The sequence below is a fragment of the Ceratotherium simum genome, chromosome 10 (genome assembly GCF_057802395.1).
Source record: "Ceratotherium simum simum isolate JZ-2026a chromosome 10, ASM5780239v1, whole genome shotgun sequence".
In the NCBI taxonomy this organism is placed as follows: domain Eukaryota; kingdom Metazoa; phylum Chordata; class Mammalia; order Perissodactyla; family Rhinocerotidae; genus Ceratotherium; species Ceratotherium simum.
The window spans coordinates 55,181,196-55,206,249 of record NC_141909.1 but is presented as its reverse complement, the minus strand read 5'-3'; the positions used below and the strand labels follow the sequence as shown (position 1 = coordinate 55,206,249).

Genomic DNA, 25,054 nt, shown 5'->3' with positions numbered 1-25,054 from the left:
AGACTTTACAGATATGGCAGCTAGCTTGTACCTGCAGGATCAGTGCCTTGTCTCTGCTGCAGAAGAATGCACAGAGATGCCAAGGACCTCTCCCTTCGGCGGGGACCACAAGGTCCTCTCTGGAAGTTTGACTAAGAGCCCTCTTCCCACACCTCTCTTGGTTTTTCCCCAAGCATCTGATGAGAGCCTGAAGGAGGACCTGAACTTTTAGAAACTTCCGCCAGGCTTGTTACTTGGTCAGCAGAATTAATGAACACAACACAGCGCATGTTCTATAGCGAGTGCTGAGGGAAGAGACGAAAGAACTGGAGTTCCAATGCCAGGCCCCAAGGAGTTCAGAGTCTTTTTCATGCTTTTCAAAATGAGATGAGCCAGACAAGGAAGCGTGTGGTTTATGAGGAAAGCTCAGGACTGATTAGAGGGAAGGGAAGGCAACTAACCTTTTTTATTCCACTGGGCCCTGAAGATCCTGCCAAAAGTCAGGCAGGCGTTTCTCTTTCAGCCGTGCATATTCGGGGACACAGTCTGACAGCAAGAATTCCCATCTAGTCTTTCGACCTAGCCTCAGAGGGATCCGTGGGAACTGCTGCTTGAAGGAGGGATCAGGCCGTTTAGCCTGAGGGAAACACATCTTTCAGTGGTTTCTCGTTAGGTGACATGTCACTCGTTTTAGGTGCAGATTTGCATCGTCAGTCACCTATGAGCAGGCATCTTAAAATATAGCGCTCTAATTCACTGACTGGGGAATTGCCAAATGCTGCAACAGAAGTAAAGTTCTCTATCTTTCAAAGAATCTCTTGCCCTTTTCTTTTCTGCTAAAACAGTGAGATATTGCCTCAGACCTCCTGAGCAGTAGCTGACTCAAGAATTCTTGGAATTTCCAGGGAGGAATCTCCGGCCTGTGCCAGGACTGTGGTGAGGCCGCACCTCCCACAAGATGCTTGAGTTTGGTCCACCGGTGTTGGCTTTGCTCTCATCTCCCTCCTAGAACAAACAGTAACATGCACAGGTTTATTTCTGAGGGGGAAATGGAGAGAACTGACTTTGCTTGGTTTCCAGAAGAGGCACAATTTATTATGTGAGGACTTGTATGATAACCTGGGTTTGATTTTTTTTTTTTTAAGAAAATCAAAGTTTTCCAATATATCTCTGCTTTTCTAGTTATGAAGAAAATTTCATTGTACTTTTGCTTTTTATCACATATAATAATTTACAGTGTGTCTGGCTAGCATTCCCCAGGACTGCTGTAACTACAACATAATTCTAGGCAGGCAGCTCACTGTTCCTCATCAGTTGACTCTTAAAAAAGGGAAGAGGAGTTTGCTGGAGCAAAACTAAAATGCTGATAAAAATGAAAATGAGTTTTGTTAATACATTTGAAAATCAAGACAGACGTATCGAAGCATTCATTCAAGAAGATTGGCATCCTGCTCCAAATCCTGTGAAGATAATTTTTTGATAAAAATTCAAATTTATTGTTGCACAGTCTGCCTCCTACTGGAATCAAGCCAAACTTGAAAAGCCAGATCTATTCTTGCTCCTCCGTCTCCCCCTCCCCCTCCCCGTCTCCTTCTCCCTTCCTCACCCTCTTCCCCTTCCTCCCTGCCTCCAGGTTGGTAGTGGAGGTGGGGCAGGAGTGCCCAGGAAGAAAGCAAGGAAAAGAGGAAGTCTGTCCTAGATCATAAGGCCCCGCATGGCAGAACTTGATTAGTGTCAGCATTGTGAGAGTTAAATGAGTCAATGCATGTAAAGCCCTCCCCACTGTACTTAGACTGTACTTACTGCGTTGAGCACAGAAGTACTCAGTAACTGGTAACTGCTTCTTATCTTAGTCATCCTCCAGCATCTGGCCCTGGGCCTTTGACCAAGTAAGTGCTCAATACAAGTTTGCTGACTTCAGTTGCATATTCCCCTTCTTCTCGTCTTTCTGTTTTGATACCATTGTCCCATAAGTTAATAGGAAGATGGTAACCCTAAGAACATTTGCTCTAATTAAATTTAAATGGCAAGCATTAAGAAGCATGTTTAAACAAAGATGATTCATTTCCCCAAAATGTTCAGAACTTTTATACATACAAAATTCAGTGCCACATGCTGAACAGGCTATGGCCCAGGGAGTTGAAACTCAGCATCGTTCTAATTATCCACAAACATTTGTCAAGGACCTTTTTGTGTTCAAGGCACTGTGGACCCAGGGGATATGGAGAGGGTTAGACACAGTCTACCCTGCCCTCAAGGGCATGAGACACTTTTTTGAAGAGAAGAAATAAACATTTTAAATTAATAAAAATACAGTGCCTAATACCAAATATGTTCTAAAGCCGTTAATTTAAATTCAGTTACCAAAATAAACATCACTATCCAGTGTATGTACCTCATCCAATATTTAGTGAGTGTACATTGTACAGTGAACACATTTTGGAGGGGTAAAACTAAAACATCTCTTTCTTAATAGGCAACCCTAAACCATTCCACAGTGCACAAACGAATGTTCTTGGATTTTAATGATACCTCATTTAAACTCTGAGCCCTTTATAGGAGCAAACACTCTTTTAATTATGAAGAGTATGTTCTGGGTTATGAATTTGCCATGGAAACTCACCAAAGCATAGGTACAGATTTTTTTTTTATTTCAATAAATCAAACAAGGATTTTCCAAATGTTTTAGCCAACTGGGTCAAATTAGGGACTCATAATTAAGTTCAGCTGGAATTAGCACTATTCTGTCTGAGTAGTTTTATATGTAGCTGGAAGCTTTAGGTTAGAATAAACTTATAAGAAGGCTCTCTCTGGCTATCTGCTTGATCTCTTTGAACACCAGGATTGCCTTTGTTTTTCTGATTTTGTGTATTTCCTGCATGAGAGTGCTTTTGAAAGACAAGGAGGTTCCAGTCAGGCACAAGCCTAAGAAGAGGCTCAGCGCTGCCCCCAGCACCAGCCTGGGCACAGAAGGAAGGGGCTGTTGAGTGCCAGACCAGGGTCCCGCAGCCGACCAACAACAGGGGGCCAACTGAAGGGGGCCGCATCACTCGAAGCTGGTAGAAACTTCCTTTTAGGAAACATTGAATGTGGTCTAAGCAGACTTACTGTGCAGTTGCTCAGAGCTCAGCAGAGGGACAAGAGCATTCAGACGTGGAAAGTGAGATGGTGCAGTCTGAGGCCACATGCCAGGAGCTGAGCTCCCTGCACCAACAGACCCCAAAGGCAGGAGCAGCAGTGGTGAGAGGAAGCATGGAAGGATAAGCTGTGTGTAGACTTCTGTTTTCACATGTAATGACCTGAAGGAGAAGCAGAGCAGTGGGGTACGTCCATCAGCAACCACAGGCTTCAAGACTTGCATTGTATTTTCAACCACAATAGAATGTCTTCTGGGAACCCAAATGCCAAACAAAGAAACGTGATTGACTAAAACTAATATGGCTTGACGATGATGTAATAGATCGTCCGAGGTGGGCTGAGTAGCCTGCTTCATTCCTATACTCTTGAAATAGAGCTTCATTTATAAGGAACCAAGGCCTTTTCTCTGTTCCTTTTTAAAAATATCTTGCCAATCTTGCCAAAGAAATTCAAATAAATGTTTATTTGGGGTAGATTTTTCAGTTCTCTGCTTTCATGTACAGTTACAGTTTCCTTTTCATAATAGACATGTTTCTGAAAAGTATAGAAATCATTTCTTTTTGTAAATTGCTGTACCTTTTAAATGCAAGAGACAGCAGCTATTAAATTGATCCTGTAGCGTAGGATTCCTTTGTAATGCATGCCCTCCTTCTGCCCACCCAGAGTGTGTGTGTCTGTTTAGTAAATTCACATTTGGAGCCTAAACTGGCTTTCAGCTTAGCCCCCTTAAAATTTCATTTTTATGTAGCACCCGACAATGCCATATTCCTGACATCTCTCTTATATATGCACAAATTTTCCATAATCATGTGTTTCATGTAAAATTGATTCGTGCTGCTGAAACCACACTGTGTCTAGGAGACCATGGATTTTCCCTGATACTCTAACTGCTCAACTGTGCTGCACCTCCATAAAACCCAGTGGAGCCCTTGCTGAGGTTCTCAAACAGTCCACACCTGGTCCATACTAGCCTGGAGCTAGGTGGGTTCTCTGAATGGTTTCCTGTATGACAGCCCAGCACATGCTTCCAGCTGCATTTGCAGAGCAGACTCTGGCTATGTTAAGCCCTGGCTTCTTGCCTAGTGACATGAGCCCCTGGAGCCTGTGAAGGGCTAGAGCTGACGGGCAGTTGGCAGGCAGAGGAGAAAAGTGAGGAAGTTAACAGCCAGTGTTCAGAAAGGGAGAACTGCAAGAGACCTTGACCTGGGAAGATTGTAGACAAATGGCCAGTGAGCAGCGTGAGGTCACAGCACGGCAGAGCCACGGTGCTCTGATGCCTCTCAACTGCCAGGAACACCATTATCTAGATTACAGTTTATTATGTTTTCTGGGCATTTCATTCTGATAAGATTTGGTGCAGGATCGTTACATAGGAGGGTAGATTTAATTCTGTTTTCTTAGCAGGCTGTAAGGACACTGAGGGAATATTTATGTAATAAGATGCAAAGTTGCTATGGAAAATACTATAGCAACCTAACATCTTCCCAGAGCCAGGCAGCCACTTGTAACAGCAATCTAAATTTACATTTATTTTAGTGTCATTTTATAGACACTCTTAGTATCTCATTTTGACAGGATGTTAAAATATGTTTTCAGCTTGCATTTGAGCAAAATTAACACAGTGTTGTTGGAATTTAAGCGTGCTTTGTGCAACTTCTAGAAAAAATCAGAATATTTTCGAGGGAGTTTAGATGACAAAATCTGGGTAAGTTTGTTTATTTTTCTTTCCTAAACATAGGAAAGAATTCCTTAGTAGCCTAATTTTTCCTTTTAGTTTGTAAATGATAGTAGGAATTTCTGATTATGAAAAGGGATTATCCTTTTCAACATTGACGTAATTTTTGTAGTACTCATCTGTGATTCTATTGATGTTTATAGAAAACACTTTTAGTAGATCAGCTCATTGCCCTCCAGCAGCATGTAACATTTTAAAAATAAAATGTTTTTCTTATAAAAAATAATACCTGGTCATTTTGGAAAATCGAATGATTAAGAATAGTGAAAGAAGAAAATAAAACTGTGTTAGAACACTACAAAAGACTGTTTGGTTTCTAATTTTTTTTCCTCCTGCACAGCTTAACTATATGAGCATTTTTCTATGTATTTTTTAAAGCTGAGAAACAGTAATTCTACATGATTTTGTTGTAGACAGGTCTCCTTGTGTAACAAGTGAATGTTTTTGTGTGTGTGTGTGTGAGGAAGATCGGCCCTGAGCTAACATCTGCCAATCTTCCTCTTTTTGCTGAGGAAGACTGGCCCTGGGCTAACATCCATGCCCATCTTCCTCCACTTTATATGGGACGCTGCCACAGCATGGCTTGACAAGCGGTATCTAAACCGGCGAACCCTGGGCAGGTGCAGCGGAGCGCGCGCACTTAACCGCTTGCACCACCGGGCCAGCCCCGAATGTTTTTTTTTTTAAAGTGTCCTTTTTTATATGTTAATGAAATAGAAAATATAGAGCAAATGAGTGTGTATCCTTTCTGAATCATGGGCTCTTTCTCGTGAACCTTTAGGAGTTGAAGCTATAATCTTCGAGGTGGTCAGAGTGGATACCTGAGGTTATTAAAAGCCTGATAACTGGACCAGGCCTCCCCAAAGCATCTTTTATGTTCCTTAAATGTGAGTGCAGCAGAGAAGCTATAGATAGGTAGCCTGTTGGTAGTGGAAAGAGTATCTATTGATTTTCTTCTGTGCTTCCCCATCTAAAATTTTAAAGTGCGACTATAACACTGTTCAAGTGGGACATTGGCCAAAAGAATCAATACCAGACCATATTAAAACTTATGCTGCTACCAGCTTCTTAGCACTGTGATATACTGTTTATGAACATCATTGTCCTAATTCTCCTATGCTTTCACACTGCATTGTTCATCAAAACACAGTTGGGGACATAAAGTTATTATACCTTGACTCTTAACACTGCTGCCCATAAGCTTCGTTAATTGAAGACCTGAAGATGCTGGGTCTACTGATGAATACAGAAAGTGAGGACAAGAGGACATCCTGTAGAATTCCAGTTAGCCATGCACAGTTAGTGCCACATAACTAATGAAAAAAGTCATTGAAAGAAGTAATTACTTTCTTCCCTTTCTCAGAAATTCCACCTGCCAGGATATGTTACTTATACTTAGAAGCCCTGGAAATTGAAGTTTATAGCAATTTAAAAATTATCATCATAGTAAGCTCTCCCATATCTAAATGGTTTAGAGACCCTTCTCTTTTACTTGGATGAATGTCCTTGATACCAGAGAGGGACCAAGCGCTCACCAACTCAACTCTTCCCCAATTCCAGGACACAACGTGTGAAGGCTTCTGGGAAGTGGCCAGAGAAGGGAAGTTTTATTTTAGACTCCCTATCACTAGCAAAGAAGTAAGGAGAAACATGTCTGGAGCCGAAGTCGCATGACAGAGTCCATTAATTATAGTGCTTCAGGCAGGGTGTTGCAGGTTCTTTAATGAACCCACTGTAACTCCCAGAGGCCTTTCTTTCCCCTGGGGCATGATGGGTCATTGCCATTTGAGGCAATTACCTAAATTTTCAATGATCAGAATTACTATAGAAACCTGTAAATATCTAACACTAGGTTATTGGTTAATTAATCATATATCCATAAGCAGCCTTGAAAAACATCATGTTTTAGAAAACTGTATAATGGCATGAGAGAAGATTCTCAGTGTATTGCTAAGTGTTAAAAGCAGTTACAAATCAATGTACAGATCATTCCACTTGTGTGTTTGTGTATGTGTTATGTTCATAATTTTTATGTTAGGGGAACATCTGTAAGGATATAGGTCAAAATATTCAGAGTGATTATTTCTAGATGGTGTGATTACAGGTGATTTTTGTTTTCTTCTTTATGCATCTCAAAAATTTCCACGTTATGTACATGTATTATTTTAATAATTAAACTACAATAAATGTTAATTTTAAAATTACTTAGGAGAATCTGTGGTAAGGTTCATATTGATGGGAGAATACGACGTGACCATTTCCAATCATTCAGGAGAGTCAAAAGTAGTAACAAACGGTAACTAGTATCAGATGATGGAAGTTTATTGAATTTCCTTCTTTTGCTTTAAATTAGGGAATTTCCGCATTTAATTTGCTATGAAATGCTTACCTTCCCAGACTACATCATATTACAATTTCCTATTCCAAGGGCTGATCATATTTGCATAACTATTAAAGATCCAAGAAATAATCCAAGTTCTAAACCAGGCAGACACGTTGAGTTCTTACCCACAGGGAGATTGGCAATGATGAGTCTCTTCACATGCAGAAGAGACCTTTAGAAATCATCTGTACAACCTCCTCCTTTTTTCACAAACAGGAATATGCAGTCCCGTATTGAGAAGTTATGTTATTTGCCCAAGATAATAAGTGAAAAGTCTAGAACTCAATACTAATTTCCTTCTTTCCAGGCTAATGACTTTTCATTGTACCACTGAATTTTGTGGGAGAAAAAAGCTCCAGAATATTCCTCAAATGCCTTAAGTAGCATCGTAAGAGTCAGTAACCAAATAAAGTCAACTAAGGATTTTGAATGCTTGCTATGTTCATGGCACCATGATGCCATTTGGAGTCAAACCTAGACTGGAGACATTTATTACCTTAAAATGTTAATCCAGACAAAGCTGACTGGGGCTTATGCTTAGTGTCCCCATTGTTTTTTGTATTTTCTACTAACTAGAAAGAGATTGGCTTCAACACAGACAGTGCATCCAGCAAACTGTTTTTAAGCCCATTCCAACAGAAATGCCAGCTTTTAAAAATATTCAGGAAATTGGCTCAATCCCTTTTCTAGCTGAGTGATATTTATTTCCTCAAAAACAATCTGCTCTATGGCTTTAGGCAAGAAGAAGAAATGCTTTGAAGAGGTGAAGTACATTGGGAAGGAGCAATGCCATGTCATGCATTTCCTTTGATAAACCACACACACTGTTACAACCCATGTTTTCCATTCCCTAACTCTCCACGAAGGTAAAGAGAAAATAAAGCTATTTCTCAAAACACAGGCACAGACTTGATGGTTGATCTGGAATGATCCGAGCTACAATATTAGCCCTTTGATTTCCTATCTCATCCCATGCTTCCTCTGCATCCCCGGGGCCTGGGAGAGCCTACCTGAAGATCACAGTTTATTGACTCCCATCTAATTTCAAGACTTATTGAAGTGCTCTTCATGCTTCCTTGTTCCTGAGGCTTTTCTTTATGAGATGTATCTCTCAATAAATCTTAAAAATAAAAGTCTGAAGGAGAGCATCTACAGTAATATCAGTCTTATTGAGATGCACAGACTCAAGGAAGTTTTGATCTGGAAGAGATCTTAGAAGTAATATGTCTTCTCCTTCCCCACCCTATGTTCTAAATTGATGAGAAAAAATGTGGTTTTTTTAGCCCCAACAATAATTAGCTGGAATGATGAATAAATTCTGCAAGTTTATATTGAGTATTTTTTGAATTACAAGTTTTCAGGCACAACTTAAGTGACAACACATATTTGGCTAATCTTTTGGAGGTAAGATAAGAGATTTCATTCTTCTTTTTGTGATTTACCAGTCAGTTGTTTAAGAAGTGTCTCCATCTGCTATACTAGACTTTTCTGGTATAGTGTATATAATCTGAGCATCCTAAAGCCATCCATTTCTCTATCCTTAGCTCTTTGCCTCCATGAATTGTCTTAGGCAATGTCATAATACAAGGCAGTGATAAAATTAAAACCACAAATATTCAGTGAATTCTTACAACGTGTATGGGACCATGATATCGTTTGTCTTGCAGTGCCAGATTAAGGGGAAAAATTAGCAAACAAAGTCTTATAAGACTAATTGAGACTCAGTCTTTGATCTGAAAGCATTGTTTATCTACTTTGAAAATCCTAGTGGCATATCATCTGAGTTCTCCTTTCCTTGGAATAGCATTGGATCATGGGTCCATAGGGTGTCTGTTCTCTGTACTCTCAGACGCCACACCCAAAACTAGCAGATAAACTCCAACATACAGAACTGTGAGAGCTGAGAGTATCTGAGAAGTTGTGTAAATCTGTTAATCTGAACTCTATTTTATCCCTGGAGAAGGTTTTGTTTAGTTCTTTGTTTGTTTGTTTTAACCAAATAGGGTGCAGACATGCTGAGGTGGGAGGACCTTCCACCCCATAGGCTCCTTAAAGTGTAGTTCAAGATCTTTTCCTCATTGAATGGCCAGCACATTGCATTGTACACAGTAGGCGACAAGAATTTGTTAAATGAATGCATAGGAAATTAAAACTAGGAAGAACTAATTTTTAATCTGTTGAAGGATGTTTTTTCAGCTTAGCCTGAAAAAAGAAAGCGTATTATCTATTTAACCTTCACAGTACTGTCCATGTTTTTCAGATGAGGACCCTGAGGTCTAATGGAGGTTTACTAACTTGCCCCAAGTCTTATAACTGGCATGTGGCTTTAAACCTTCTTCTCTCTCTCTCTAATACCCCTCTGCCTCCCCCCTGTGTATAATCCATGTCTACACAACTCGCTGAGGTTGAAAGGAGCAGAAATGTGGGATGCAGAACAGCATGACTGGTGTTCCTCTCAGGTCTACTGCTCCTCAGAGACACCCAATAGTCCCCAAACCACCACGTGTGTCCAGTCCCTCCTCACTCGTCTGTGGAATCCTGCTTCCATAATTATATGTCAGAGACTCTATGTTACTCGTTAGAGTAGGAAAAATGGCACGTTCTTTCAGGTCATTAAAAGATGGGCGACTATGGCAAGGTGAAAGGTGGAGCTAAAAGGAAGAACAACAAAGAAATAACTAAGGTAACATTTGCAACTTTTTCCCCTAGAATCAGGTTGAAATTATTGCAGATGGAAAATATATCTTAATTATTTTAGTAATTGAAAGTTGTTGAGTCTTTGGGGTTCTGAAATAGCAATTAAAACTTCACTTGGACTTTTTGCTCCTTCTATATAACATTTAGGCTCCTAAAGAATATTATAATTGATGCCAGATCATCAACACCATTTTAACAAGCGCTCATATAAAACTATCTATAGCGCCTTCTCTCTCATGTTCAATAAAGAGCCAGTAGCAAGAGAGCTGCTTTCTCAGAGGAATTCTTTTAACCTTTCAGAAACAAAATATTTCATGCTAATTCCTGCTTAATTGGAGGGAAGTCATTTCTTTAAAATCATTGAATATGAGTTTGAAGTCTGTTCCATCCCTGACCTCGTTAATTCAATCAAGGTCACCTCATAAACTTGCCCAAACAGCTCTATTTCTCAGTTAGAAAAGGGGTAGAGCTGTTTAAAAGCATTTAGTGTTTGATTAATAGGGCTTAACTGGGGCTTCAGCACTTGCAGAGGATTTTTAAGGAGTTGCTAGTAAGAATAAAACATTGCCACCTGAAAAATTATACTCATCAGAAACCAAAAGCAAATCATTTTAATGAGCAAAAACTGCTTTTTGTGGGAATGTGAGAAAGCTTATCATGCTCAATATATAGCGAGTTTTAATATCTGAACAACTCTCTCCTAGGGAAAAATTGCTATCATTTAGCCATCCAGACAGTTTTTAAAATACGTGCACTTTTCCCTGCCCAAGGACTCAGAGAAGATGAATGCTGGGTTTGTCGGAGCAGGATTCTGTAGCACTCAAGCTCTGGGGATGAAAAGAAGTAATGAGAAGATGTGTCCAGTTGAAGAATGTGAACTGGAGCCATCTGAATGGATGAGAGATCAAGAGTTCTGAAAATAAGTTTTGGGGAGGCTTCCTTCCACGTTTCCCTCCCATTTTCTGGGCCTGACTGAGGAATGCTGAGCTCCCCTTGATGCCCTTTTGAAGAGAGGGTCATTTGCTTGGTCAAGTCAATAGAAAGGCTCTGAGACAGTGGCCTACCCGAGAGAGAATTGGGGTCCCTGGGAGAGAGAGTTTAGAGTCACTGAACAGAGTGAAGAAATAACTCTGAACCAGACATGGTCAGAGGCCCCTCGAGGATCTTATTTTTGTCTCTGGTGTGGTTTGGCAAATGATGTCCCTTCCCCAGGCCTCAGCTCTCTCAGCATTGACATAAGGCTCATCCTAAGAGAGTTTCCTCGAGGTTGTAAGAAATAAGCAATTAAGGGATTCTGTGGCATTTTGCAAATACCAGGTACCATGACAATGTGGAGAATTGATACTGGTGAGCAATCACAGGAGGTATAAGTGAGTAGTTCACAGCCCTGGCTGCACGTCAGAAAGACCTGGGAAGCTTTATACAAACACCGGTGCCTGGGGGTTCATACCCAGGCATTTATTATATTTAATAATACCCAGGAGTATTATTAAAATACTCCTCAGGGATTCTGATGCACAAAGGATTGAAAACCACTGGCATGTAACATGAGGATTGATGGCTGTCAATAATAGGTGGGAAAGAAGGGGAAAAAAACAGGTTGTGGTAAGGTAATAAAATATGAGAACAAGAAGAAAATAAAAATGGAGTAAAAGATAAAAATGTGTAGTGGAAAGAAAGTGACTGACTTAGGCAGTAATAAAGGACCAAAGAAAGAAGAAATGAAAGGGAGGTCGTCTATTTAAGTATGGCATGCGTGACACAGGTGCAGAATTCCCCTCATCATGTGTGTGCAAGGCGCCTCTGAAGTATCTGATTAAATGCAAAAAAGTCTAATTGGGAGGAAAGAAAAAATGAAGGTGGCCTGATGCAGAAAAATGTGATGAGAGCCAAGGACAGAGTCTCTGCTTTTCTCTGACTCGAGGAGAATAGCCAGGGATTGTTCTCATCCATCAGTGGTGAGAGAGGAAGCAGAGATGCCTGGGCACTTGCCAAAGAGAAAAGCCTCTGAGGATCTAGCAACTGGTCTGGGGCGAGCGCGCACACAGGATGGGCCTCCTCTCCTGCAGTGAGAGGCTGGTCTGAGGGCCGTTGGTCAGGGGTGACGGGTTCTCACAGAGCACAGAGGTTCGGCCGGGCCCCTCCTGGGTACACGCACAAACCTGCTGCAGCAGGAACTGTCTCCAGAAATACGGCTGCAAAGAAAGGTGATACACGACAACAACTAGTAGATCAGAAAAATGTGTTTTGGTGACACTGCCTGGAGGATTTATGAAAGCGTTCAGTCACAGTATCATCACAGGAGAGGCAGGAAGAAGCATTCAGAGAGGAGCAGCTAGAGGGATTAATGAAATGTGAGACAGCAAGGCAGACGGCAGAGAATCCTAGAAGGCCATGTTGGATGGTAAAAGCTGGAGAGGAGAAAGTTCTTTCAATAACAGAGAAGCTGTTAGAAAAGTCTGAAAGAAAGCAGATGTCAAAAACTAATGAAAGAAATACAAGACTGGAAGAAAGTTACAAAGAAAGCATGAGGAATGGGGGATCTGGCCCCTAAAGGCCAGGGAAGTGGTTCCAAAACTTTGGCATGCATTAGAATCACCCTAGAAACTTGCTGAAATGCATATCCCCAGGCCCCATTCCAGAAACCCAGATTCAGACGGTCTTGGAGGAGTCCAGGTATGCTCATTTTAGAGATACCAAGGTAGGGCAGATGGAGGCTGTGTGTGGAACACACTTTGGGGAATACTGGCCTTGAGAAACTGATTAGTTGTTCATACCAGTGTCATCCTACCTTGGTTATATATTTAAAGAGGATGGCGATTCTTTTTGTCCTAATGCCAGGCACAAATAAGTGTGCAGAAATCAGTCTCCACCCTGGGATCGTGGGGAAGAGACCTCACGGACAGCCAAGCCTAGTCACTGCCCACCACTTCCCACCAGGCTTAAAAGCAAAGTCTTGGTTCCCACTTGGTAGACTGGATAGTTAGAACTTATATACGGCACAAAAACGGAGAGAAGGAAAAGGTTTCTATTCAACTCAGCTTTGTTATCCCAAGTATTTGGTGTTTTAAAATAAAAGCTTTGTGGCAAAAGTCGCTATTCCCCGCAAAGGGCAATGCCTAGGACTGAGAACGTACTTTCGGTGTGGACTAACCTTCATTTCACATTTCAGAGCGTAGACGTGTTTTATGTGGTAGAAACCACCGGTTCACGTGTGTGTGTGTGTGTGTGTGTGTAGGGGGGTTTGTAGGAGTAGGAAAACATCACTTCTTGAGGAGAAGGTTTCTTAAAGAAAATCAAAAGTGACCATTTGTTAAAGGGAAAAGAAATCTTTAAGTTGGGAGGAGAAAGAGGTGACAGCCCTTACGCTGCAGGTAGATGAGGAAATGAGAGGAGTAATTCCCTCAGGGGAAGGGTCGCTGTTTAAAGCTTCTGTCTTTGAACAAGACCAACTACTAGTTGGGTGAAGCCACACAGAGCAAACCCCAACTGTGGAGTCCTGTACCCAAGGGAGGGCGCCGTCTGTGAGGGAGGGATAACTATTCCTGCAAACCAGTGTCATTATGTGATTTATCTTGGTCTATCTAGGTCTGCCCACCCTAAAAAAAAATCTTTAAAGACTTCAGAGGGTAGAAAAAAGGTAGTCCTGTGTCTTGGAAATCGAAATAGGGATTGAAAGTGAAAGAGAAAACTGAAGTCTAATGAAAAGGAAAGGGAGAGTAGAGGGAAAATGCCCCTCTTCATTGCCTGCTGCCCGGACATGGGGCCCCTAAGAACCCATCCTCCTCTTCTCTCCCTTCCACTGACCTTGCCCTGTCAGCCTCACACCTTCTCCTTCTGGAGACTGCCGAGTCCTTTGTGAAAGTGGTCTCCACTGTATGGCGGCCCCACTCCCACTTCCCTTCAGCTTATCAAAGCCTGAGCCTGACTTCAAGGCCCAGCCCAGCCCAGCGCACCTTCTTCACCAAAGAGCCCTCGCTCAGCTCTCCTTTCCTAGTCAGAAGCCTCCTCTCCCTTGGTCCTTCCTCCACAACACACTGTGGGGACAGCCCCTCCTGGAGCAGTCTACACGGCTTCTACTAGGTCCATACGTGTAGTTAGTGCTCCCTGCAGCTGGGTGGGGAGCTTCTGAGGTCAGGTGGGGGCCATGCTTAGCCTGGAGTAGGCTCTCAGCTCAGGTCTGCAGGAGTCTCTGCATATGTGCTTCCCTGAGGACTTGGAAGGCCTCCCTCACCCGACATAGCATCCTTCAACTACATTTTAAATGGCAGACTTACCCTGCTATTGCAAGAACTGAGCGTGCCTCTTTCCTTGGCTTATTTTCCTCTGAGGACAGTGGAGGTTGTGGGGGGAGGTATCAGAGGATGATAATGTCAATGGAGAAGCCATACAGCATGATGTGAATTGTCAGTAGTGTCAGCAGCCCAGCAGCCCCTCACAGTGGCTGCCTCTGGTGCAGACCACTTTGTTAGGAAGAGCTATGTGGAGGGGATTTTTTTTTCTGAGTCACCTGCTGCTGCTTGTGCCTCCAGCCTCACATTTAAGCATTATAATAACAGGATCTAGCTTACCTGCACTCTCCAAATTACTGTTACTCCACTGGCCTCACACAAAGATGGAAATAGACACTGCATTGTGCTTCTGTTTAGCTCTCCCTAATAATAGCTAATGTGCAGACTGGAATACACACTGCAAATATAAAATGTTATGTCAATGCTAAGTTGTAATGATAATAATCCTGCAAAAGTGTAGTGGAAGGAATTTCCATGAGCAATTTGAGGAAGATTGCTGCTTCTGTGGTGATAGAGGTGTTCCTGAGAAGCAGATCGATTATAGTTTGTTGGTACCATAGCAGGCTCTCCAGCAGCAGACTGGCCATGTGGCAGGCACCGCACGATGCTTTCCAACTATGTGCTGGACACCGATGGCCGCAGCAGCCCACGGACCCAGTGCTCTCATCTGGTTATCTGAGGGTGGGGCCGGTCCCTGTCTCTGGCCTTCCTTAGTCCATTCAGACCTTGGGGACAGGGTCTATGGGAAGGTGGGTTTCTGCCACCTTGACTCTAACCGAAGGCACAGAACACTTACAAAAGCAGAGCATAGATGAGTTCAGATGGGTGGGGTGGGCGCTCTAACTTTGGTCCTTCAGGAGTCCCTAGCGCAGCGTAAGTCCTGGGACACAGCTCTCTTAATGGAGACTTGTTAACCACCTGAGGCTCAGGAGCTCAGTGGTTAGTGGCATTCTCTGTGTCTCTGAGGAGACAGACACAGGGCAGAAGGAGAGAGCCCTAAGTGGTTTGAGTCAGGCCTTGACACTGCAAGAAGGGTGAGTTTAACTTACATGTGGATCTTTCCCAAATTTCTCCTGTGGAAGAGATATGTGTGTTTATTTTAAAGTAGGGTCATCTCTCCACTTTCACGGAAAAGCCTCTCTCCAACAGAACACTCAGCAAACAGAGCCAGGAGTGGAATGTTTTACCTCTGTTAGGAACAAATCAGCCACGACTGTCATGTCCCTGGTTTCCTCCTCTCTCGGGCTGCAGCACTTACCCGCCCTGAGGCCACCGCGATACGTCAAGGAGTATCGGTTCCGGAGCTGCACTTGCTGAGTCTAAACCCTGCACCTCCAACCAGCCGTGCAACCTCCGTGGCGCTCAAACTCAGTCCCACGCCCTGTAAAATAGAAATAGTCATCATATTTACTATGTGATGTCTTTGTGAGGGTGAAAGGAGATTGTGCAAATAATATGCTTAGCACACTGCTTGGCACATAAAAACTGTTAGCTATTACCACCACTGTTACCATTACTATTGCTATTACTATTACTGCTGCTGTTACTTGAGGAAAACAGAGTCGTGACTGTACCTTTTGCCCAAATCTCCCCCTCACTCCCTGACAAGGTGCTCAGGGCATTGGGATGGGCTTGGGACAGGACCACCTTCACAGGTGCAGAGCGTGGACCTGGGGTTCATACAAAAGAAGGTCAAGGAATCAAGCCAAAATGTCAAGCCAAGCATATGTGGTTCCTTAAGACGTATTTGACCAAACAAGCCAACCGTAACCCCAGTTCAGGAACCAGGTGATAAGAACGAGCCATGGTCTGAGCCGCGGTCTCGGCCCCAGCATCATCAGCACCGCCTGGGAACCTGGAGGAATGCAAATTCTCAGGCCTTATCCTGGACAGACCAAACTGGAAACTCTGGGGGTAGGACCCAGAAATATGCATTTCAGCATGCCCACCAGGGAGACTGATGCCGGCCGATATTGGGGAAATACAGGGTTAGAGTTACACCAGCTATTTTATAAATAAGTCCCAAATTTTCTGCGGCTTAACAACAACAACAACAACAAGAGTTTATTTCTTGGGCACAGAAGAATCCAAAGCAGATCTTCTTGGTCTATGGGCACCTTTCCTCCATGGGGTGATTCAGAGACCCCGTTCCCATTCCAGCAGCAGGAAGAGAATGAGAGACTGCAGAAGGCACCCATCACTCCCCCTCACATCCATCGGTGAGAACACTCCATCATCATATGGCAACCCCTGGGGCCGTCACCTCTCAGGAGCAACGCTGCACTACGCAAAGAAAAGCATGAGGCTGGGCACCCAGCATGCTGTGTCTGCCACAGGAGAGCACCTGGACACCCAGGCGCCCTGCAGGAAGAGTCCGAGTGCGGGAGGCAGATGCAGCTGGAGAGTCCCTAAGTCAGCAGGCCATTGGGGCTGGAAGGCCAACAGATATCATGGAATATCCTCCAGGCCTCGGGCCCATCCAGTCATCCTGTGTCCTGGACCTATCGGCACAACCACCTCTCTGGGCAGCAGCCGATGAAATCCTTGCAAAAGACTTTTTTTGCATGTAGGAAAGAAATGCCCAGTTCAACAGTGTCCTCCCAGCTGAGGTGCGAGGATGTTCAACACAGAGTTTTCTAAAGACACAGAGAACAGTTCTTGAGAAATCCAGATATTGTTAAAAACAATATGTTAAAGTGTTTTATTATTTAGTTACATCTTGCCTGAGCACGAAAAAGATATTAACATACTGTCAGCTTACTGGGACATAACCCAAAATAACTTAGATTTTTCATATAGTGCTAATTATTTTTCTGAGGCTGGCTCAGGCTGGTAAGAGAGAGATTTCAAGGCTTTCACCAGATTATTTACTTAAAGAAGTTAAGCATTCCATTATCTGTTCCCATGGAAACAGAGTAAGTAATAGAGGAGAGAGGGGCAGAGGTCACTTCGACCATAATTAATATAAAGAATAATGGTTTGTATAGAATCTACTAAAGGGTACAGTGAAGTGCTGTAATACCTTTAAACCTCTTCTTCGGAGGTGCAATTTAATCTTTGGATCAATTTTCATACACTAGCATCACTTTGGTAATTTTAGTGGGCTAGTGCTAATTTTTGAAATGTGATTTAATCTTGTTAAGCAGACTTTTTCCAATGGTGTTATTTCATTTTTGATTCATTCAGAAAATCCCAGTAACCGAATTTGTCTAAGTCCTGAGCAAGTATAAATCGATGACTGCCCTGGCCTTACCCTTCTATAGGCCACAGCTCCTTGCACAGGGCTTCTCAATAAACAGTTGACTGGTAAGTGAATTAATGATAATCCAGAGGCACCACTAGATTCAGCAGTGCCTTTAAAATCACCGAAGGAAGGTTTAATTATGTTCAGAATAGTTTACAGTTAAAGTGTCTTATTGTATTCTTTTTTTTTTAATTGAAAATTCGTAATCCACATGTGGCTCTTAGCTAAATATTCCATTTATTGGAACACAGTGCACTCCTCAGGGATTCTTACAAAAAGATGCGTACTATAGTTTATCTTTAATCCTTACGCTTATTTGAGTAGTGGATTTGTTATGCAGTCTCTCAAGGGTAAATTTTATCATGGAAACTTGATTACACATTTTCAAAACTGTTTAATTTAATACAGTGTCCCAGAAAGAACTAAAAAGGAAAAAAAGAAATGAAAGAATGGAAATTTCAAGCTTCTGAATTTTTAATACACTGAGAAATGATATTAAGTTAGAAATTATTAGGATTTTGTTTCTTTTAGAGTCCAAGAAACATAATCTCGCTTCCTCCCGGAAGCCTTGTCTGAGGGGTAGATTCAAGGCTGCAGCGTAACACTGAATAATGTTTACAAACAGGTGGCCCCAACTTAAGTGGAGTCAATGTACAATTTCTCACTCTTTAGAAGATAACCACTTTGCCGCCACATGAGTAACCAAATTTTTTTTTGCAAATATCAAGCTTGAAATCATTTAATCAGGAATGTAAATCAGTTATGTGCCCCAATTATAAAAACTTTGATGGGATTGGCTATGGTATTGATTTTTTTTTCGGGGTGAGGGTGGATGTGTGACAGCTGCTGGGTTTTTTTTACATATATATATAATGATATCACATCCTATTCCAGACATGCAAACAACATTGTATCCTACTTGGCAGGAACAGTGGTCACTTGGCTTAGCCAGGAATAAAAACTGTCAGCAGTGCCATTCCACAGGCTTATAAGAGAACCCCTAAAATAATGGATGGTGCACTTTTCTATATGTATTTATGTTCAGATAATTTATTTAAATAATGTTGCTGGCACATGCTTTATAGCTGCTTGCATTTTGCTACACAGATTTCAGCATATCTTGCAGACTATGCAATTCATTTGGAAAATGTAATTTCCATCCCTGCATACTAATCGATTTCTTCACAAACACCTGCTATCAGTTATGATAATAAAAATGCCACTCTGAATTGAAAAAGGGCCAAATAGAGCTTCCAAAGGAAATGAGTTAAGTGTCTTTGAATGCTACTAAATGTAGTAATACGCTTATGTAGTGCCAACACTTTTGTCGTCATTTGCATTTTCTGTAATTTTGCCCTATTACAACATCCCTCTCTCAAATGATGCCTCATAACCATTTCCTATGGATTGGTAAACTGAGGTATCGGGAGTTGGTGTCTGAGGGTGTGGACCAGATCTGAAATTGGGCTGCACAGTGTTAGAAAGCACCAGCTCATGCTCCTCGGGAAACCCGGGCTCATTTCTGATTTTATGAGTAAATCCCTGAAAACTGTAAAGTTGGCTGTTCCTTGGTTTTGCACACACATATACACCAAATAAAATTTCCTTTATCCATTCTCTTCAGCCTCCAGTTCATTCCACGCACCATTGCCAAACTAATCTTCCTAAATGACCAATTTCATCACGTCCTTCCGCTGCCCAAGCACCTTCAATGGTTCTCAATTGGCCTCCCCATTGCGCCCAGCTCTCTAGCTTGACTTCTGAGCCTCCATCTCTCTCATCACTTGAGACGGCTCACCTGCCTATCACTGCTTCCAGAGGGACTCTTGCCTTTGGGTCAAGCTTCTCTCCTTCCTGCCCCAAATATTCTATCTTCAGTTCCCATCCCTGTGCTTTGCTTATGCTCTTGCTCCCCCATGTCTTTCCCCAGTTCTTGGGCTTTCATATTTTAAAGCTGTCTTCTATTATTCCAGTATGCATTTTTCTTTCTCTTCTCTGAACTCCTATAGGATGTATTCCCTTGTCATAGACGTTGACACTCAGTTGCTCATTTATTTATTCATTCAACCAACATTTATTGAGTGCCTACTATATGCCAGGCCTCAGGCTGTCCTCTCTTCCTTTGAGAAGAAGTGTTAATGTCCTCTCAAATGTGTCAGTTTCTGTTATATTTTAAGTTCCTTGAGAGAAGAGACATATTCCATCTCCTCCTTTTGTGATCCAAGATGCCCAGACAGGCCTGGGCACAGAGTACGTATGCAGTAAATGCTTGTTGACTAATTGATTTGTGATGGTTTGAGGTAGGAAGTTTTCTGGTTGATTGCATGCTCTGTTTGATTAGTATTGCAGCGTGTACTGTAGATAGATTATCATTTTGCAAAGTAGAATACCATAGAACGCTCAACTGTAAAACTATTATTAACATAATCTGATGTTTGATATTTGAGGAGAGAATTCACTGGGGTCTCAGAGCACCTCAGTAAAGATCTATCATCACTGTACTGTAATGTGCAGGCAGAGCATCCAGGAGGCTGGCCTGGATCTGGCTCTCTGATTGGGATGGGGAGGAGGATATGGAAATAAGCATGGACTGAGAACCCGCTGTGCAGTAGGCTCTACGGCACAGTTACAAACCAGAAGTTACTTCTTTGAAGAAGTTTCTGATAACAAGCTCTTAAAATTTTCTTTCACTTTTCTCTTGCTTACAAAAGTAGAGAATGAATTTTCTGTGGGAGGAGGAAGAAAGTATGGGAAACTGCTGGGAGAGTAGAGGGGGAGAATTCGAGACTGGTTTCGAACAGCCTGGTAAGAACTAAACACACCTGGACTGGCAGAATAGCCCAGTGACTGAGAGCAAAGAGGCCTGAGCTTGAAGACCGCCGATGCTGTTCTCTTTATGGGATCAGACAAGTTCTTTCACTTCTCTGTGCCTCATTTTTCTCATCTATAAAGCTGGGGATAAGAGCAGCACCCGCATCATAGGCTAGATGGAGGATGAAGTGAGTTAGTTCATGGGGAGCTCTTGGTCCAGAGTCTATTGTATGGTGGGTGCTCAGCAAACTATTACTATTATTGGAGAGACCACTAAACAATAAGCTGGAAACTAGAGCAAGGGATTCCCCACCCTTGATTTTGTTTTGTACCATTCTCTCTTCTCTTTTATTAGTTTCAGTGATTTCTGAAGCCCTGTGATATGTAAGACCCTGAGTTAACCGTCTCGGTTTCTCAGTAAGATGGAGATGTGAGTGAGGTCTGAATCTACACGTGGAGAATTTTAAGTTTCAGGAAGGAGTATTAGAGTAACCAGTCAGCCTTGTAGGAAAAAAGAGTTTTAATCTGTTGGTGAAACAGATGGAACTAGGTTACCATTCTGAAAGGAGTTGGAGAAAACAATTTGTGCAATTTGTCCCAGCAGCAGGGCAGGGAGGAATGGTGTGCATATAAATTCCTCTCTCCCCTGGGCCGCTGCCGCATGCCTCAACCTGTGGAACCGCTGATTATTTGAAAGAAAGCGGCACTCCAAGGAGCTAAGCAATCCTGCAGAAAGGGAGAGGACAATAATGGGGGAGATATGATTGTTGCCTGGAACTCGGAATGCCGTCATCACCTAGCAACACATACTGATTTCTGAGAGGGTGCCTAGGATTAGGGAAGAGGTCAAGAGACAAGAATTTGGAAGGAATTAATCCTGTGCCCACAAGAAACATTCATACAGAAGACAGGACAAATAGAATAGATTAAAATTCTCAAAGAAGTGATGCTCACCAACTGCAAAGGAAAGAGCCCCAGGGTGAGGCATTTCAGTTGTTATCTCTGAGCTGGTATGAACCTTAAGAATTTGGGTGAGAAACTCTTTCTCACTGAGGGCCCCTCAGTCTAAGCAAGAGGGGAACTCACTTGAACTTGTCTGTCTGTCTTCCAGCCCTGGCTGCCCAGGCCTACGCTCTTAAAGAGGAGAATGACAGTCTGCGTTGGCAGCTGGACGCCTACAGGAATGAGGTGGAGCTGCTGAAACAAGAAAAAGAACAGCTTTTTCGAACAGAAGAAAACCTCACCAAGGACCAGCAGCTCCAGTTCCTGCAGCAGACCATGCAAGGCATGCAGCAGGTACCCGGGCCCAGGGTTGTTGTTCTTTTTTTCTGAGCGAGAGAGGGCTGTGTGCATTAAGTGGAAGTGAAATGGCAGCCACGTGCCAGGAAAGGTGAAGGAGAAGAAATGACAACTGACAGCTAAGTTGCTAGGAGAGGAAAGTGCTAATGACTGTTTGTGCAAGGGTGGAATCTGGAGGAAAGCCAAGCTAAAGAAATACGTTGAAAAAATACACCCTCGAGGTAGGAAATAGGGGAAGAGAATACAGGAGATTGAACGGTTTTGTTTATGAAATGTAGCCTCATGGCAAGTGGTCAGAAGATCCTTGCCGATCATGACGCAAGGGTTTTGTAATCTTAGAACTTTTAAATTAAAAGCATACCCACTGATTTTACAAAGGCATGACGAGTTTGTTTGTTTTCAAGACCAATGAAACTGTAAACTATATTGTTTTCAATTCTTCTGGATTGTACTAAGGATCTAGTCAGGTTCTGTGAACACCCTACGTATTTAGGAAATGTTTATTGATAGAATGGTTGAGGCACTGGAATTTAGGGGGATAGATAACTTCAGTAACAGGCCAGTATCTGTGCTATTGTTAAAGAGTGTCAGACTCGAACCTGGTACACTCAAAGGTACGTATTTCCAGCAATTGTTAGAAAAAGACAGAGCTGTGGATTTTGGAAGAAGAAGGAAGATGGCCTGTGGGAAATGAGGAGTTGAGAGGAGGGGAAAACCTGAGCACTGGCAGTGGAGGAATAGAATCAAAGATTCATAGCTGGATTTCTACCTGCAAACATCCATGAATACATGATACACTTCAGGTGTTTGGGCCTTTGCATTATCTTAGAATAATATAGCATAAATTATCCACGTGGGTATCTTTTTATTACACTTCTGAATATATAAATCTAACCACTTTTCTGGGAAAAAAAAGACTGTTGTTATTTAAACAAGGGAAATATAAGTAGGATGATGGGAAATTAAAATATATAGCGAGTTGGATATTTTTAAAAACTCCCCCATCCATCTTCACTGCTCTCTAAGATCAGGAGCATGAATTGCCTACAAAAGTGTCTTAATGATCAGAGGTAACTGCTGCAGAAACATTCGCCAAGCAGGGAAAAATAACTGAGAGGAAGGGATCTAAAAAACATGTGCGGATTGGGATACAAACAAGTTAATGACAAGTCACAGAAATTGTGTCTTTAGCATCTCCTGCCATTTTAAAGCAATTTTTGAGTCTTTGCTTTGAGTTCTAAATGGTTGATGTTCACAGTGTGTGTCAGACAAATCAGTGAGATTTAGAGGTCAGAGCCAGCCAGGAAAATGTCATTACAGTCGTTGCTCAGGTCCCTGCACTTGGAACTCGGTGTAACAGCTGCTGTGCGAGGTTCCCAGGGTCATCCATATGCCCCAACATTGGGTGTGTGTCGGCGCCCTTGCCAGGAGCAGAGTCTGTCCATCTCCCCAAAGACCAGGACGCCAGACCTAGCCCACAAGCTATTGTGTCACATGTCATGCAACGGGACCTCTTTTCCTCCAGAAAAGGTTACCCCAGTTGCTTTAAAAGTTGATACAACCTTTAGGGTGGTTGAAGATGCAAATCTGAAAGAAGTCAGAGGAGGCAGGGGTGAGCTCGTCAGTCGGTGAGAAGTATGATGGGGGTGTCAGGGCAAGGCACTGGGGAGCCACGTGCCTGCCCATCCAGGAGCAGTGTTATAAATCACCACTGAGCCACAGCCCCTCAAAGGAAGTATGTCGTTGTCGCAGCTTCTCATACATTTGCAGAATCCCTTTGTCAGGAGGAAATGTCCTTTAGGATAGGTTTTTTTGTTTTGTTTTTTGGGATTTTGTTTTGGTTTGTTTTAAACAACAGAAATTTATTGTCTCAGTTGTGGAGGCTAGAAGTGCGAGATCAGAGTGTCGACAGGGTTGGTCCCTCTGAGGGCTGTGAGGAAGACTCTGTTCCATGTCTCTCCCCTAGCTTCTGGTGGTTTGCTGGCAATCTCTGTCCTTCCTTGGCTTGTAGACACATCACCCTGCTTTCTGCCTTCATCTTCACATGGTGTTCTCTGTGTGTGTGTGTCTGTGTCCAAATTTCCACCTTTCTTAAGGACACAGTTTGTATGGGATTAAGGGGCCCACGCTACTCCAGTATGAACGCATCTTAACTAATGACATCTGCAATGACTCTATTTCCAAATAAGGTCACATTCTGAGACACAGGGAGTTAGGACTTTGCCTTATAAATTTGAGGGGGACACAATTCAATCAATAACAAACACATAGTAGATAGTCAAGATATGTTTGTTAAATGGAGGAATGAATGGACGAAGGCACAGAGGTAAGAACTAGCATGGTGGCTGTGGGGTGCTCCAGGTAGTTTGGGATTCTTGGATCATAAAGTGCAAGGCGGGGAGTGGTGAGAGCTGATGCCCTAGAGGTCTGTGTAGCACCTCCTTAGCACACGGGAAGCACTAACTCAATGGCAGTGGTTATGATTGTCATCTTCACAGGTTGTTAGGTGGATCCATGGCAATCTGTCTGGCAACACATCTCTAATATAGTTTTTAAAAATATGTGCTTCTTAAGAGTCATATTTCTACCTTAACATCACTTGGAATAAATTACCACAACTTGCTAATTTGAGCCCCACTGCAAAGAATCGTCCTGACTTTAAAACGTACTCTCAATCTGTCCCACTATCCACTTTCTAAATTAGAAAATCGTGATTTCACAGGAAAGTCAACAGATAGAGGAGGGGTTAGCCTCCCGCATGTCTTTGTTTTCGCAATCCATCTATGGGAAATTATTCTGTAACAAACATAAGAAAATGAAGAGTCTTAACAGCCTTAGAACTAGCGTACAATTTTTAGAATTGCCTTCAAGTTTAGCCAAAAGTTTCTAACCTTTCTTCTTTTAATCCCTGAAGGATATGTTCACTAACATCACACAGTTTCCCATGTGTTCATGAGGAAAACATCATGGGCAGGGTTCCTAAAAATGGAAAACCCTTGGGTGACTTTGTCTGGTTATTTCTCAACCTATCCCTACATTATGTGGGAGTCACCATTTAATTTTAGAGTTTTCACACAAAAGGAAATAATAGCTTGTATCCATGGTAACACGGTAACCTGTACCTGATCTTAAGCTGGCCATGAAGTTAACCTGTCTCTGCCACACAGATAGTGAGGTTGTTGGCTGTCATTTATATCTTTAGGTATACAAAGAAAGAATATACATATGTTAAACTCTTATTTATCTTTAGATTACCACACTGAATTGTTTTCTTAGGTTTATTGAGGTAAAATGTACATACGATAAAAATACTCTTTTTAGGGATACAGTTCTATGAATTTTGACAAATTCATACATTCATGTAACCAACACTATCACAGTCAATATATAAAATAATTCCATCACCCCCCAAAAATTCCCTCATGCCCTTTTTTAGTCAACCCCACTCCTGGCAACCACTGATTTGTTTTCTATCC

The 25,054-nt window shown here is 42.4% G+C and overlaps 1 protein-coding gene across 5 annotated transcripts in view; it reads left to right on the top strand.

Moving 5' to 3' along the window:
- The window catches only part of ENOX1 (ecto-NOX disulfide-thiol exchanger 1), a 548,889-nt gene that overhangs the window by 448,091 nt on the left and 75,744 nt on the right, over positions 1-25,054 (top strand). For all 5 annotated transcript variants that reach the window (XM_014789964.2, XM_087436027.1, XM_087436028.1 and 2 more), the window contains one exon: positions 21,391-21,575. In XM_014789964.2, the coding sequence (XP_014645450.2) occupies positions 21,391-21,575 (185 nt within the window). The remainder of the gene's footprint in view (positions 1-21,390; positions 21,576-25,054) is intronic.